This window comes from Eleutherodactylus coqui, chromosome 1, assembly GCF_035609145.1.
Source record: "Eleutherodactylus coqui strain aEleCoq1 chromosome 1, aEleCoq1.hap1, whole genome shotgun sequence".
NCBI classification, from domain to species: Eukaryota; Metazoa; Chordata; class Amphibia; order Anura; family Eleutherodactylidae; genus Eleutherodactylus; species Eleutherodactylus coqui.
Window position 1 is genome coordinate 365,004,692 of NC_089837.1, and position 12,698 is coordinate 365,017,389.

Below are 12,698 nucleotides of genomic sequence, written 5' to 3' on the forward strand. Positions count from 1 at the left end.
CAAAAGCTGTTACAGTGGTCATGTGTTATTCATTGGTCACATGACCGTTGCATCCAATCACGGTCTTCAGTGGTTGTATGTTGTTAACGGCAATATGAATGTTGAAGCCAGTGACTGGCCTTGACTAGAGCATCAAGAACTGGGGAGGTTGCAATGAATGGGAGACCATTAAACAGGTACTGCTTATTTTTTTAGCCCATCCTCCCCCTTTTTTAAGCCTCAGAAAACATGCTACTTTGACTACTTTTCAGCAATATGTACCGACTGCCCTTGTATTTTTATTACATTAGTAATACAGTAGTATCATGGTAGCTGTGTATATTCTAATATATAGACATAGCTGCAATATTCTATATACAGACTGCAGCCTGTACTATACTGTAAAATCTATACAAGCCGGAAAAAAAAGCCACCAAAAAAAAAAAAAAAAAACTAAAAAGTTGTAAAGTTGTACCCCTTTATTGCACTCCTTGACCAAAAAAAATAAATAAAAATTATGCACCAAGGAATTGTTGTAATTGAAAGAAACTTTAGATGTGTGCATGTAATGATGATATAGGTGATTAAAATATTAGAAGCGAAAGAATAAACGTTTATTGGGAAAAACGAGGCTCTAGTACCGTGTTGGGCTGCCTTTAACCTATATACATGTTAGTCGGGCATACTGTGGCACATTTTCCCCACAGATGCAACTGAGCCTCCAGATCCTGCAAACTCGTAGGCTGTCAAAACTGTTGTCCCAACAGGTCGCATAAATGCTCAATTGGTGCTACATGTGCCGATCGAGCAAGCCAAGGAAGTACGTCAACGTTCGAGGCATTTCTGGGAAACCTTGCGGTGTGCAACCGAGCATTATCATATTGCAAAATGCCTGTTGGAAGCCCTGCCATTAAAGGCAACACATATGGCTGCAGGATTTCCAGCACACATCACTGAGCTGGTACGTGACCCATGATCACTACTAGGGGCGATTGACTGTCGTATGCAATGGCTCCCTAGAGCATACCAGCGGTTGGAGCTCCACAGTAAAGTCAGGATTGAAGCCCTCACCACGAGGCTGCCAGCTCTCAAAACAGAACCAGGATTCTTGTTGACTACACCCCTGCAAATGAAGGCAATGGTGCTGGGGTGTTAATGGCAGGGCATTCAATGGGCACAGTGACACAAAGTTTTCTTCTGCCAAGCTCTCTGAAATGGTCTGGGCATAGACAGCGCTCTGTAAAGAAAGTGCCACCAGTGTCTGGATGGTGGACAATGAAACAGTTGGATCTACTCGTGCTTGTTGGCAGATCAAATGATACTGTCTAGAAGTAGTTTGTCTGGGTCATCCGGAGTATGTTTGTCATGTGTGCTAGCACTCACAACCACAGCTCCCAACACCCAATAGCTTGATCAGAAAGCTGTAGATGGTGGGAAATTTGTCGAAACCACCATCACACTTCTCTCAATCCATTGATGCACCTCTCGAAGTCTTAACTGGGGAAGATGTCTTGAACTGCTTCGAAGAGGCATGTCTAATGGTCAACCATCTCTCAACAAGAGGTACTCTACAAAAAAGTAACCTGAGGCCCTTTTTTTAACGTGTCTAATCAGACAACTGTAATCATGTACATATTGCCTGAGATATAACTGCATGCCGAGTTTTGCAGCAATCTGGCATTCTAGCTGGGTGCATTTTTTTTTCCCCAACGAGTGTATTTCTAGTTTCAATCCAAAGTTACAGCTAACATCGGAGGTAAAGACATTTAAACTGAACTAACAGAACATAAATGTTACCGATAGAAAGCAACATATCCACTTTTATCTACTGGGCTGTAGTGAATCAATAGTAGTGGTGCGATGGGAAAAGCTACTGTGCACTAGAGATAAGAAAATGTGTTCAGAGGGAATGCTGCACATTCAATACCTGCTAGCTCTGGAGACTGTGGCCTGTATATTAAGTGATGGGAAAATAGCAATATAGAGAATAATGGAAGCGGATTATGGGCTATATACTCAATACTTGAAGACTGCACTATATGCTACATAATATGCAATTCACATAAGCACTTGAGGCCAGAGGCCATTTATAGGACAGTTGCAGCTATTTAGGGTGACCAAACACTTTATTGCATGAGGGGATTTTCCAACAAGTTGTATGTGAAAAATGGAGGGACGGTGCCACGGCTCATTGAAAGCTGATTGGCAGTGGGTGACCCCTTACAGACAAACATACAATGCCGTTTCTACCTGCCTCTGAGCAGTCTTGAATTGCAGATTTCTCCATGTCTAGCACATCCTAAACTGAACAGAACAAAGATCTTATGACATGAAACAAGTCCCCCAAATATGACATGAATGCAAATAGTCAAAATTTATGAGAGGTTCCAAAATCAGCAATATTGAAGCAACGCAATTACCAGATTTACAGTCTGAACAGGTGCCCCAGCGATGGCCAAATAGATGTGATAACATGATGAGAGGCTTCTTTGCATGCTTATAGTCCATAGAAGCTGCAGTATACAGTAGATGTCAAAAAATGGTATATACGCCATGTCTCTAAGGGACACTTGCAATGCTTTAATTCTTTGCAAAGAACACAATGATATTTTGAGGATTACAGAGCACCTCACAGCTGTATATACAGGGTGTTTCAAAATTAGAGAAACACTCAAATACAATGAAAAAGGCAGACAGTGATGTACGGTAAGTTTGCATGCAAGCTCGAGGGCAAGGAGGAAACCTATTAGACCAGTCACCAACAAGATGACCATTTTGGGTTCAACTCAAATTTTTCTAATGGGCAGGTGGGTGTGCGATATATCAAACTGGCTGAGAATTTCACCGGAACAACAGAGTTGTGCTTTGTTTTAACAAAACTTTATTCAGTCTCACATAAAGTAAATTTTCTACATTACACGCAACATGAATGATGATGTTCTCAAGCAGAACGTGTTGAGACCATCCTTATGTCAGGTGAACAAAGCACACGTGTCATCACAGTAGATTTCAAATCACTGCCACCCAACATGATCTTTTATTACCCATAGTGCAGCTGACACCCTTCTTTCCCAGATTCCAAGAAACAGGGTCTGTTGCTCATAAAACCAAAATGTGGACAACCAAAATCAGTTACTGATGAAGCCTTCAAAATGGCCGTCATCTTGGTCACATGGTCTAACAGGTTGCCCCCTTTCACCTCAGCTTCTATGCAAAACTGGATCATTCTTCCAAACTGGTTTCATTCTACATGGTCACTTTTGAGACACCCTTTACTATATACACAGTAGGGGTTATATGTTGCAGTATCTTCTACTCGTCTACAGAAGCAGCCGCCCGTAAGCTTGAAGGGTCCTTTAATGTTGTTGTATGAGTTAAGGGATTCTTGTCTTAGAAAGGCATATCAAGAGAAGTTTAAGTGCAATCCATAAAAGAGAACTAGGAGCAACGCAGTCATTTGTCCCTATACAGCAATGCCCATAATACATTTTTCTTTATTCTTGTAAGGCAGTTTTTATTTTCAAAAGGAATCGTTTTTGCAGCCATAATGACTATTTACTGCACATTAATCAGTTTTCGTTCCTCAGCAGCTTTATATACCAGTATTTTAAAACAAATAAAATCTGGGGGGAAAAAATGAAAATATTACAAAGGAATTGCTGATTTCCTAAAATGTATTCTATGAAGATCTGCTTACAACACATAGATAAGCAATTTGCATTGCCACGCTGCGGATACTCTTTAGGTTGCAAAAGCTAGTGCAGAATCAAGCATTTTAATTCTTTGACAGATTAAAAATTCAGCACAGCTACCTGTTCAATGTGCAGATGGCAAAGACACTACATAATAATGCCTCATTTACAGAAGAGGTGCTGCAAAATACAAGGGAAGGAATGCAATATTAAAGCTGGCGTAAAACTACTGGAAGGGCTGAAATGGCTGATGGACAAATCTACTGCGCGCTGAAATGGAATATTAAATATGCATCTGCTGTTTCTGCAAGACCCCACAGACTGGAAGATATAGAACAAAGGGAAAACGCTGCCTTTTAGTCGTAAATGAGATACAAAACACAAGATTGGATTTGAAGCCTCTTAGTCTGGAACCAAGAGAACGTATACTTTAAAAGTGAAATTTTGGTTATAAAACTTAATATTTGTTTTCCTCCCAAAGTGAACATTAGTGTAACACTTGGGCAGATATGTGAAGAAAAAAAAAACTGTAAAAAAGAAGCCAAAAATGTAAATCCCGATGCATTGGTTTAAATGATATTGTATTTTACAAGCTGATTCAGATGTGGATTTGAGGATTAGCAAGTAAATGTATTTATAAATGTAATCCACTACCACTGTATTACTTTGCATGCAGGCCCTGTGCAGACCGCAGTGACAGCATGTGTGTTCAAGGAGGCTGTACGGCTAGGTAGTGCGGAGCCGCACAGCCTGATGGTCCATTTACACGTAATGATTGTTGCTCACAAGTCGCTCAAAAACGAGCAAGAGCGCACCATAATAGTTATGTCTAAGCGTGAGCCATTGTGCACTTTTCATTCGCTTTTTGCTCGGTTTCAGCCTGCATAAAAATAATCAGTGGTTCGCCCACTTCTTGTTACGTGTAAACACCCCCCATTTACCAAGTGAGCGATTCTCAGCGATATGCCCGTCTAAGCATTCTGCACAAATGCGATCAGTGGTGACGTCACCGGCTCATGCAAAGGAGATTCGCCTTGTGTAAGAGGGGCATTAGTGTGCTGCCATACAGGCTCTATTTGGTACAGTATGTACGGAGCTATTCCCTCAAGATGTAAGGAACTCAAGAGAAAGTCCCTATGAATGCCTCCATATTAAGACTGGTACCATATGAAGAGTAACACAAACTTGGCTTATAGCCTTATTACACCTCTGTACAGAACAAAGCCATAATGTGGTTGTGGGCATTACTGATAAATTGTGATTTGCATGCTCTCCTCTCCTAGGTGAAAAAAGTCACTTTTGGCAAGTAGTCAAGATTAAATAGGACATGGTATAAACCCTTGATAATCCCTCAATATTTCATTTAACAGCACAACCCAGACCAGCCTGTCCAATGCACTTGGATTGGATTTAAAGAGTCCGATTCACTTCAATGGGTGATGAACAGTGCTGAAAATATACAACAACCCTACAACAAGTGAAGATAAGAGTCAGTCACCCCTAATCCTGTACGGACAGATCTTCACGAGATGTGTTACCGCTACCTCCATAATTTCACACACTGTTTTTTAAAGACAGAGGGCTTTTATGATCTGCTCAGCCAGTAAGAAGAGCTCTCTTCAAACACGCTAGCTTAGAGCACTCTTCCACAACAAGAACAATGCCTACATATGTCATTTTCATCCCGTTTCCTCAGGGTTTCTGCTTCCACCTTGATATTTTAGATATATTTTGTAAAAATAAATCTTTGAGAAATAGAACTGAAAACAAAAACTAATCACAACCATCTATATTCTGTTTCAATTCACTGACAGTGAAGTATATCAGAAAGCTTTTGATTAAGAGCAGGGCTCCCCAAACTGTGATGGCAACTCTAAAGGAAACCAGCATGTTATGGAGAAGGATGAGCAGAGAGCATTGATACATACATTGCTGTGCAAAAGATTTAGGCACGTGTGAAAAAATGTGCAAAATAAAAACGCTTTCAAAAATAATTGTTACCGCAACTTTTTTGTCAATTAAAGGGATAGTCTAAACTATATATTTTCAGTGAACTTACGTTTCTCATGCAGTAAGACGACAAAAACCGACATATACTCACCGCTTCCTGCTGTGTCCAACTCTGCAGCTCCGGATATCCTGACATCATGTTTACAGGCTGCCCCACCCTGTTTACTGGATGTCAGAGGCGCCGTAGCCAATAACCACTTAACGCTCTATCACATAGCTCTTTTATTGGCTGCAGTGCCTGTGACGTCCTGTAAACTGGGCGGGACTGTAGCTTGTGAAAGCAGTGGAGGAACGTGCAGCGTCACAGGGCATAGTGAGGAAAGTATATGCAGATTTGTTATTTTACTGCACGGGGGAACATACCTTTACTGAAAGAAATAAATAACTTGGACCACCCGTTTAACAAAATGATAAAGTGAATCAACAAAAGTGAAATCTAAATTAAACCAATATTTGGCGTGATTACTCTTTGCCTTCAAAATAGCATCAATTCTTCTAAATACACTTACAAAGTGAGGTTCAAAGTGTCCTGTGCAAGCTCTTATGGAGAAGCACAAAGCAAAGGGCAAAAGTGCTCGGCCAAGGAAACTTAGTGCAGCAGATGATACATCATCCTTAATTTCCTTCGAAATTGGAAGATGTCCAGTAGTGCCATAAGCTCAGAACTGGCAAACACCAGTGGCATCCATCTACTGTTTGGAGGAGTCTGGCCAGAAGTGGTCTTCATGGAAGACTTGCGGCCAAAAAGCCATCCGTTCGACGTAGAAACACAACCAAGCTACTGAACTATGCACAAAAACATAGGAATTGGGGTGCAGAAAAATGGAAGTGTTCTGGACTGAGGAGTCAAAAGTTGAAATATTTGGCTGTAACAGAAGGCAGTTGGTTCGCCGGAGGAGAGCGGTACAATGATGAATGTGTGCAGGCAGCAGTGAAGCATGGTGGAGGTTCACGGCATGTTTGGGGCTGCATTTCAGCAAACAGAGTTGGGGATTTGGTCAGGATTAATGTTCTTCTAAGAAATACAGGCAGATGCTTTTTGATCACACGATGGCACCAGGAAGGCTTCGGATGGGCTCCAAATTTATTCTGTAGCAGGACAACAACCCCAAACATACAGACAATGTCATTAACAACTAACTTCAGTGTAAAGAAGAACAGGACATCCTGGAAGTTATGATATGACCCCCACAAAGCCCCAATCTAGAGTCTGTCTGGGATTAAATGAACAGAAGGATTTAAGCAAGCCTACATCTACAGAAGATCCGCGGATAGTTCTGCAAGAGGTTTGAAAAAACCTCCATGAACAGTTCCTTCAAAAACTGTGTACAACTGCACCTAGAAGAACTGGTGCCGTTTTGAAGGTAATGGTCGCTCACACCAAATATTGATTTGATTTCTCTTGCTCATTCACTTTTAATTTTGTTAATTGACAAAAATTAACCATTAACACTTCTATTTTTGAAAGGATTCTTAGTTTGCAGCATTTTTCCACACCTGCCGAAAACTCTTGCACAGTTCTGTACTTCAAACATCCAAGTATTCTAGACTGACACTTTTGGATACCATTTAGATTTTTATAAAATGTAATTTACTCATTGAGATGATTTTGTGACCTGCTAAACTGGTATGCAATGTATCCATTAACTACATTCATGGCACATTCATGAGGATAGACTATCAATAGTAGATCTGTGGGGGTTCATCATCTGGGACTGAAGACCAGCTGATCTACTACTGATGACCCATCCTGGAGCTAGACCATCAATAGTATAGAACGGGACAACTCCTTTAAGGTAAACTTAAGCAAGTGTGATAATTTAGCAGAGTGTTAAGGCAGCAGAAATGCTCTCACTCATGACCTGAAGGTTGCGAGTTCAACCCCCGCGTGGTTCAGGTAGCTGGCTCAAGGTTGACTCTGCCTTCAATCCAAGGTTGGTAAAATGAGTACCCAGCTTGGTGGGGGGGTAATAAATTACCTGAAAGCGCTTAGGAATAAGTTGGTGCTATACAAATAAGATTTATTTTTTATTTAAACGGACAGATTCCTTTCATGTAGAAAAACACTTCTTCCATTTATTCAAGCTAGCATGGGGCCATTTCAGCTTCCAGTGAAAGATATGATAATTATGGCTTCTGCTGTGAGGGGTGAGTGACATACCATACTAGATAAGCCATGCATTTATAAACTCATTTAGGTTTATTGCCCAAGGACATGTGAAGAAGCAGAACAATAGATTTTAATTGCCTTCAACTCCTAAAAAAAAAAAATTTAGTAAAAATCCCGTGGGCAGAATACAATGAATCCTTATTGCCTTATATATGGGCAGACAGCTGTGTAAGACCTCTACTTGTTCATGCAAGTGCAGCAAACAGTAAATTATATAGTTCTTTGTTAAACAGCAAGGTTGTGTCTGCAAATACCATGAATTGACAAGCCTGAAGACAAAGAAAGCCTATTGATTAACTTTCCGATCCAAACCATGAAATTAAGATGATTATGCTGAAATATTACAACAGGCCGTGTATCCATGCAACAGAAGGATAGACAGAACACCATAGATGTTTGAATGTAGCACAATGGACTTAGTCAGCAAGTGACACACTACCTGTGATAACTATTGATTTAGTCATAAAATATAAAAAATAGCCTCTTTGTAATATATATTCATTACCTCAGTGATTCCTAGTCTGAACAGGTTGCAGTACTAGGTAAAGTGCAACAGCCCTCTCGATCTTGTGTTATGAGAGACAACACAGAAGGATAACGTGTCTACACCTGAAGCACCTATTTTTTTCTTTATTGCGCTTTAGACCAAAAGTCCACATGCAGACAGACATACAGTAGGAATTGCCAATATGTGTTCCACTTTAAAGGGACACTGTCAACACTAAACAGCACTTATAGCGCCACTTGTTGAGGAGCCACAGGGATGTATTTTTTAGGATTATTATACTCACACTCCCCCACGTTCGACAGTGAAATCCATATGGTCTGAAAATATGATTCGTTTCAGACCGCTGTAACCACATTTTTCTGTAGACTTCTGCGGAAGATCGCATGCACATTGTAGTGGCCCAGTACACACTTTCCTGGCCCCCTCCATAATGTCATACATGTATGTCTTATGTTGATGCACTGTGCAAAAAAGTCTTGTCATTCTGGTATGTGTATTGCACAGCTGCAGTAAGTGATGGGTTAATGTCTGCAAAATATGTGAATATCAATTCTGTCCTGTCATGTGGTATGAGAGAAGGTATAAAAATGTGAGTGCGTGAGAGCGGGAAGGAAGTTAGTCCATCTTCCAGGGCTGCTAGAGAAAACAGACACATGGGGGCACCTTCAGCCATTGTGTGTTGAAGATGGAGAAAGAAGAGAGGTTTTCTCAGAATGCGTGTTTCCAATCCAAATTGTAAGTGAGCCCCAAAGAAAGAGTGAGCAGAGCGCAAGTTCAGTTTGTCAAGGCCTAGTGCAGAGGTACTCAATTGTCTGTGTTCACATTCAAGCATCCGGAAGTCTGAGTCTTGTTGAGTGGAGGTACTTGTCTGCTCAAGAGTCTGTGGATTGACCCTATCCCTTTCCTCCTCTGGAGTGTTCCCCATCCAGGAGCAGTACCTGACCGATAACGTGGACTGCAGGACCGGTGTCATCCTGAGTTTCATCCCTGACCTCAAATCCTGCCTTACCTACACTAGGTGTATTTGAATTTTTTGCCTTGTATTACCAAAGTAATACAAGGCATAAACTGAAGTTTACAGTAAAGTTATTTCCAGGCCTGACCGTTCCCGGGGACCTGAGGTACTGAAACTGTGGCTCATTTATTTTCCCCGCCAATGGTCATGCCGGGTGGTACCGAACGGTGGCGTGTGACATCCCCTACACCTGTCTTCCCTGCTTATTGGGCATCCCCATGCCGGGGGGGGGGGGTTGTCCGGAAGAGGCTCAGCGCTGCCCTTGGCTACGTGTGTCCTGCCGGGAGGGAGCCTGGTAAGTGCCGCTGTGACAAGCCAATACTTTACCCTCCCAGCTCCTCAACATATGTCATGTGTCCAGGGTCACCCTACGGGACGCTGAAACTAGTCAGATTTTTAGACCGTACATGGACTTTACCGGTGGACAATGCGGGTACAGGGGAGTAGGAGAGCATAAAAACTACATCCTCTGGCTCCTCATCAAACAGGTAGTGCTGTTCGGCAGTGAAAGTTAACCTTAAGTTAGGACCCTTCTACACAGGATGAGTGTTGGGCGTTTACACAGGCTGATCGTTGTTTGAGGTTTATGCCTACTGAAACGGACCAGCGAATGAATTCTCATTCATTGTGTAGTCGTTGCCGGTATTTACAGTGAAGATCATCGCTCAGATTCCTGCAATCCAGCGAGAATCTGAACAATGATTAGGATGTGTAAAAGGGCCCTCAAAATGGTAGTTACAGATTTATGTGTTAATTTTCCTTACCTAAAGACTGGTAGAGCTCTGTCATTTTGGGATGATCCCAGCAGGTTGTTTGAGTATCATGACTGCAAGAAAAGAAAAAAAAATGTTTTACCCAGTTGCAGGTGCCCCAAACCATTGATATTAAATACAAGTACAGTTACAGTTTAATATTGGCCCCCAAACCCACGTCATCTGTAATAGTGCCCACAGCCTACTATGGGCAAAAGCTAAATCTCTGTGCTTTTAAGTGAAAAGGCGATTTCCAAAGTGACTTCTATTCATTACCGAACTGAGGAGTTGTTACTTTTCATGATCCCTACTGTATCATTAGCAACATGTTATAGCTACAGTCACCCAAATACCTACACAACATTTACTGTAGAAGATCAGGTTTTATTCAAAAATGTCCAGTCGTACCATAGAAAATCCCATTTTGTGGAAAATGGCATTTGTTAAATTTAAGTCCCTTTGGAAATCATCTCTTCAATTCCATAATAAGAAATTCTGCAAAAACATGCATGCCGTATTACTGAATGCTTCCAGGGGATAATAGAGTAGCATACTAGTGCCTCCATGTGATGTACAGGGTGTGTAGGAGATGCCCAGAGTCAAGCATCACATTGATGACAATTTAGAAACCCTGTTCTACATAAATAAGCATCAATGTACAGATGTCCTGAAAGAATAGAGATCCGTGCAGACGCCGCCTGCAGACACAGGTACACAGGGTCGTCAGCCGTGGGCAGGGTTGGATTCTGCTCCGGGCTCCCGCATGCAGCATCAGACCTGCCTGTGCACATGAGGCCCAAGAGAATCCAAGTAATCTTGTGGATATGATACCTTTTAATGGCTAACAAAAATACATGATGTTATAGCGAGCTTTCAGACCTCTCACGATCCTCAGGAGTTGTGAAAACAAGCAGCATTTAATGTTACTATATGATGTTCTGTACATCAGGGAGGTGTGTTCAGAGTAGCGGACATCCCACAAGCAAGAGATAAACCCCAGGAGCAACGTCTTGTAAGCTACACACTTCCATGAGGTTACAAGCACCAAGATGAGCGGCTCGTGTACTATTACTTGCCAGTTACAAGACGATGCTCCTGGAGTTCATCTATCGGCACATTTGTGGCCACTAAACCTCCAGCATGCAGCTGGGTTCAGCCTTCTAAAGAGACGCCCCATGTTATACACCACACAGCCCTCCCATAGAACTTATCTGATATCACATTGAAAGTTAAACCCCTGACTTGTATCCACATTCTCTTCTGTAATAAATCCACAAGACAGGGGCATTGATTGCATACAAACTTCATAAAAAAGTGACTTATAAAACCCATTTACACGTAACAATTGTCGCTCAAATGAATGAAAGCGTGCAATAATAACGTATAAATGTGAGCCATCGGGCAATTTTCGTTCGCTTTTAGTTTGGGGCTCAGTTTCAGCCTGCATTAAAAAAATCTGCTAGTTAGCTCACTTCTCGTTATGTCTAAATGCTCCCCGCTTACCTTTTTTTTTTTTATAGGAATGCAAGCACTGAAGGTGAACAATTTTCAGCGATGATCTGCCTGTCTAAACATTCTGCACGAATGTGAACCACTAACAGGCGATGCCACCCGCCCGTGTGCTCGTGTAAACTAGAATCTTGCCAGGTAAAAGGGGTATTAGATGGAGGAGTTTCAGATGAAACACCCCACTTTAATTTAATAGGTTTGTACCAAAATTTACTTCATACCACTATCCATAGGATCAGTGGGGTCTCGCTCACTGCAGAGACCCCCACTGTTCCCAACAGGGGGCCATGTCTCCATATCACTGTAGCATTACTTCTCTCACATGCAGTGATCTCAGATTGAACAAGTATGAGTGGCCATTCATTTCAATGGGGCAGACGGAAATAGCCGAATGCCATCTCCAATAGTCTCATTGGCACAACGCTTGTCTGACTGCGGTTCCATTCAATCTCCTCCTCATCGCAGGGGGTGCAGCAAACCCACAGTGAGAATGACAGGTAAATCAGGGCTACCGTTCGCAGGATCGGTGTGGGGCTCAGTGGTGAGATCCCCACCAATCACCTATTATTTAGGCTGACCTAGTCAGATAGTCATCGTCTGGAAAGACATTGGGCGTATTTAGGATTTTCTTTGGATTGTTGCTAGTACTTCAATGTATATTGTGCAGATGGCTGTTACACAAAAAATCGGCCAGTATCATTGAACATGTGGCCAGTTTGAATACTTAGAACAGCAAATATTAGTAAATATGTACGGCTGCGTCTAGTTACCATTCACAAGAATCGTTCTTTCATCAACCTACTTCTCTCTAACGTGTATGGCTACTTTTAGCCAAGAAGGAAGGCAAGACTAATAAGCCATACGCTGACATTTCTCTCACAAGAGCCTTGTACATTAATCCATAGAGATGTGTGACATTAAGTAATGGTTGCCATAAATGATCAGTTTGATTTTGATGACACCACTTGATAATACATTGACTTTCCACGGCAGCCAAGCTGAAGTTTTATTACAACTTAATCGTTTATTTTGTCTCTCGGTATGGGCCAATTATATTGATAGG

The 12,698-nt window shown here is 41.7% G+C and overlaps 1 protein-coding gene across 2 annotated transcripts in view; it reads right to left on the bottom strand.

The window, feature by feature from the left end:
* DMD (dystrophin) overlaps positions 1–12,698 on the bottom strand; it is a 2,524,637-nt gene that overhangs the window by 139,143 nt on the left and 2,372,796 nt on the right. For both annotated transcript variants that reach the window (XM_066577956.1, XM_066577963.1), the window contains one exon: positions 10,139–10,200. In XM_066577956.1, the coding sequence (XP_066434053.1) occupies positions 10,139–10,200 (62 nt within the window). The remainder of the gene's footprint in view (positions 1–10,138; positions 10,201–12,698) is intronic.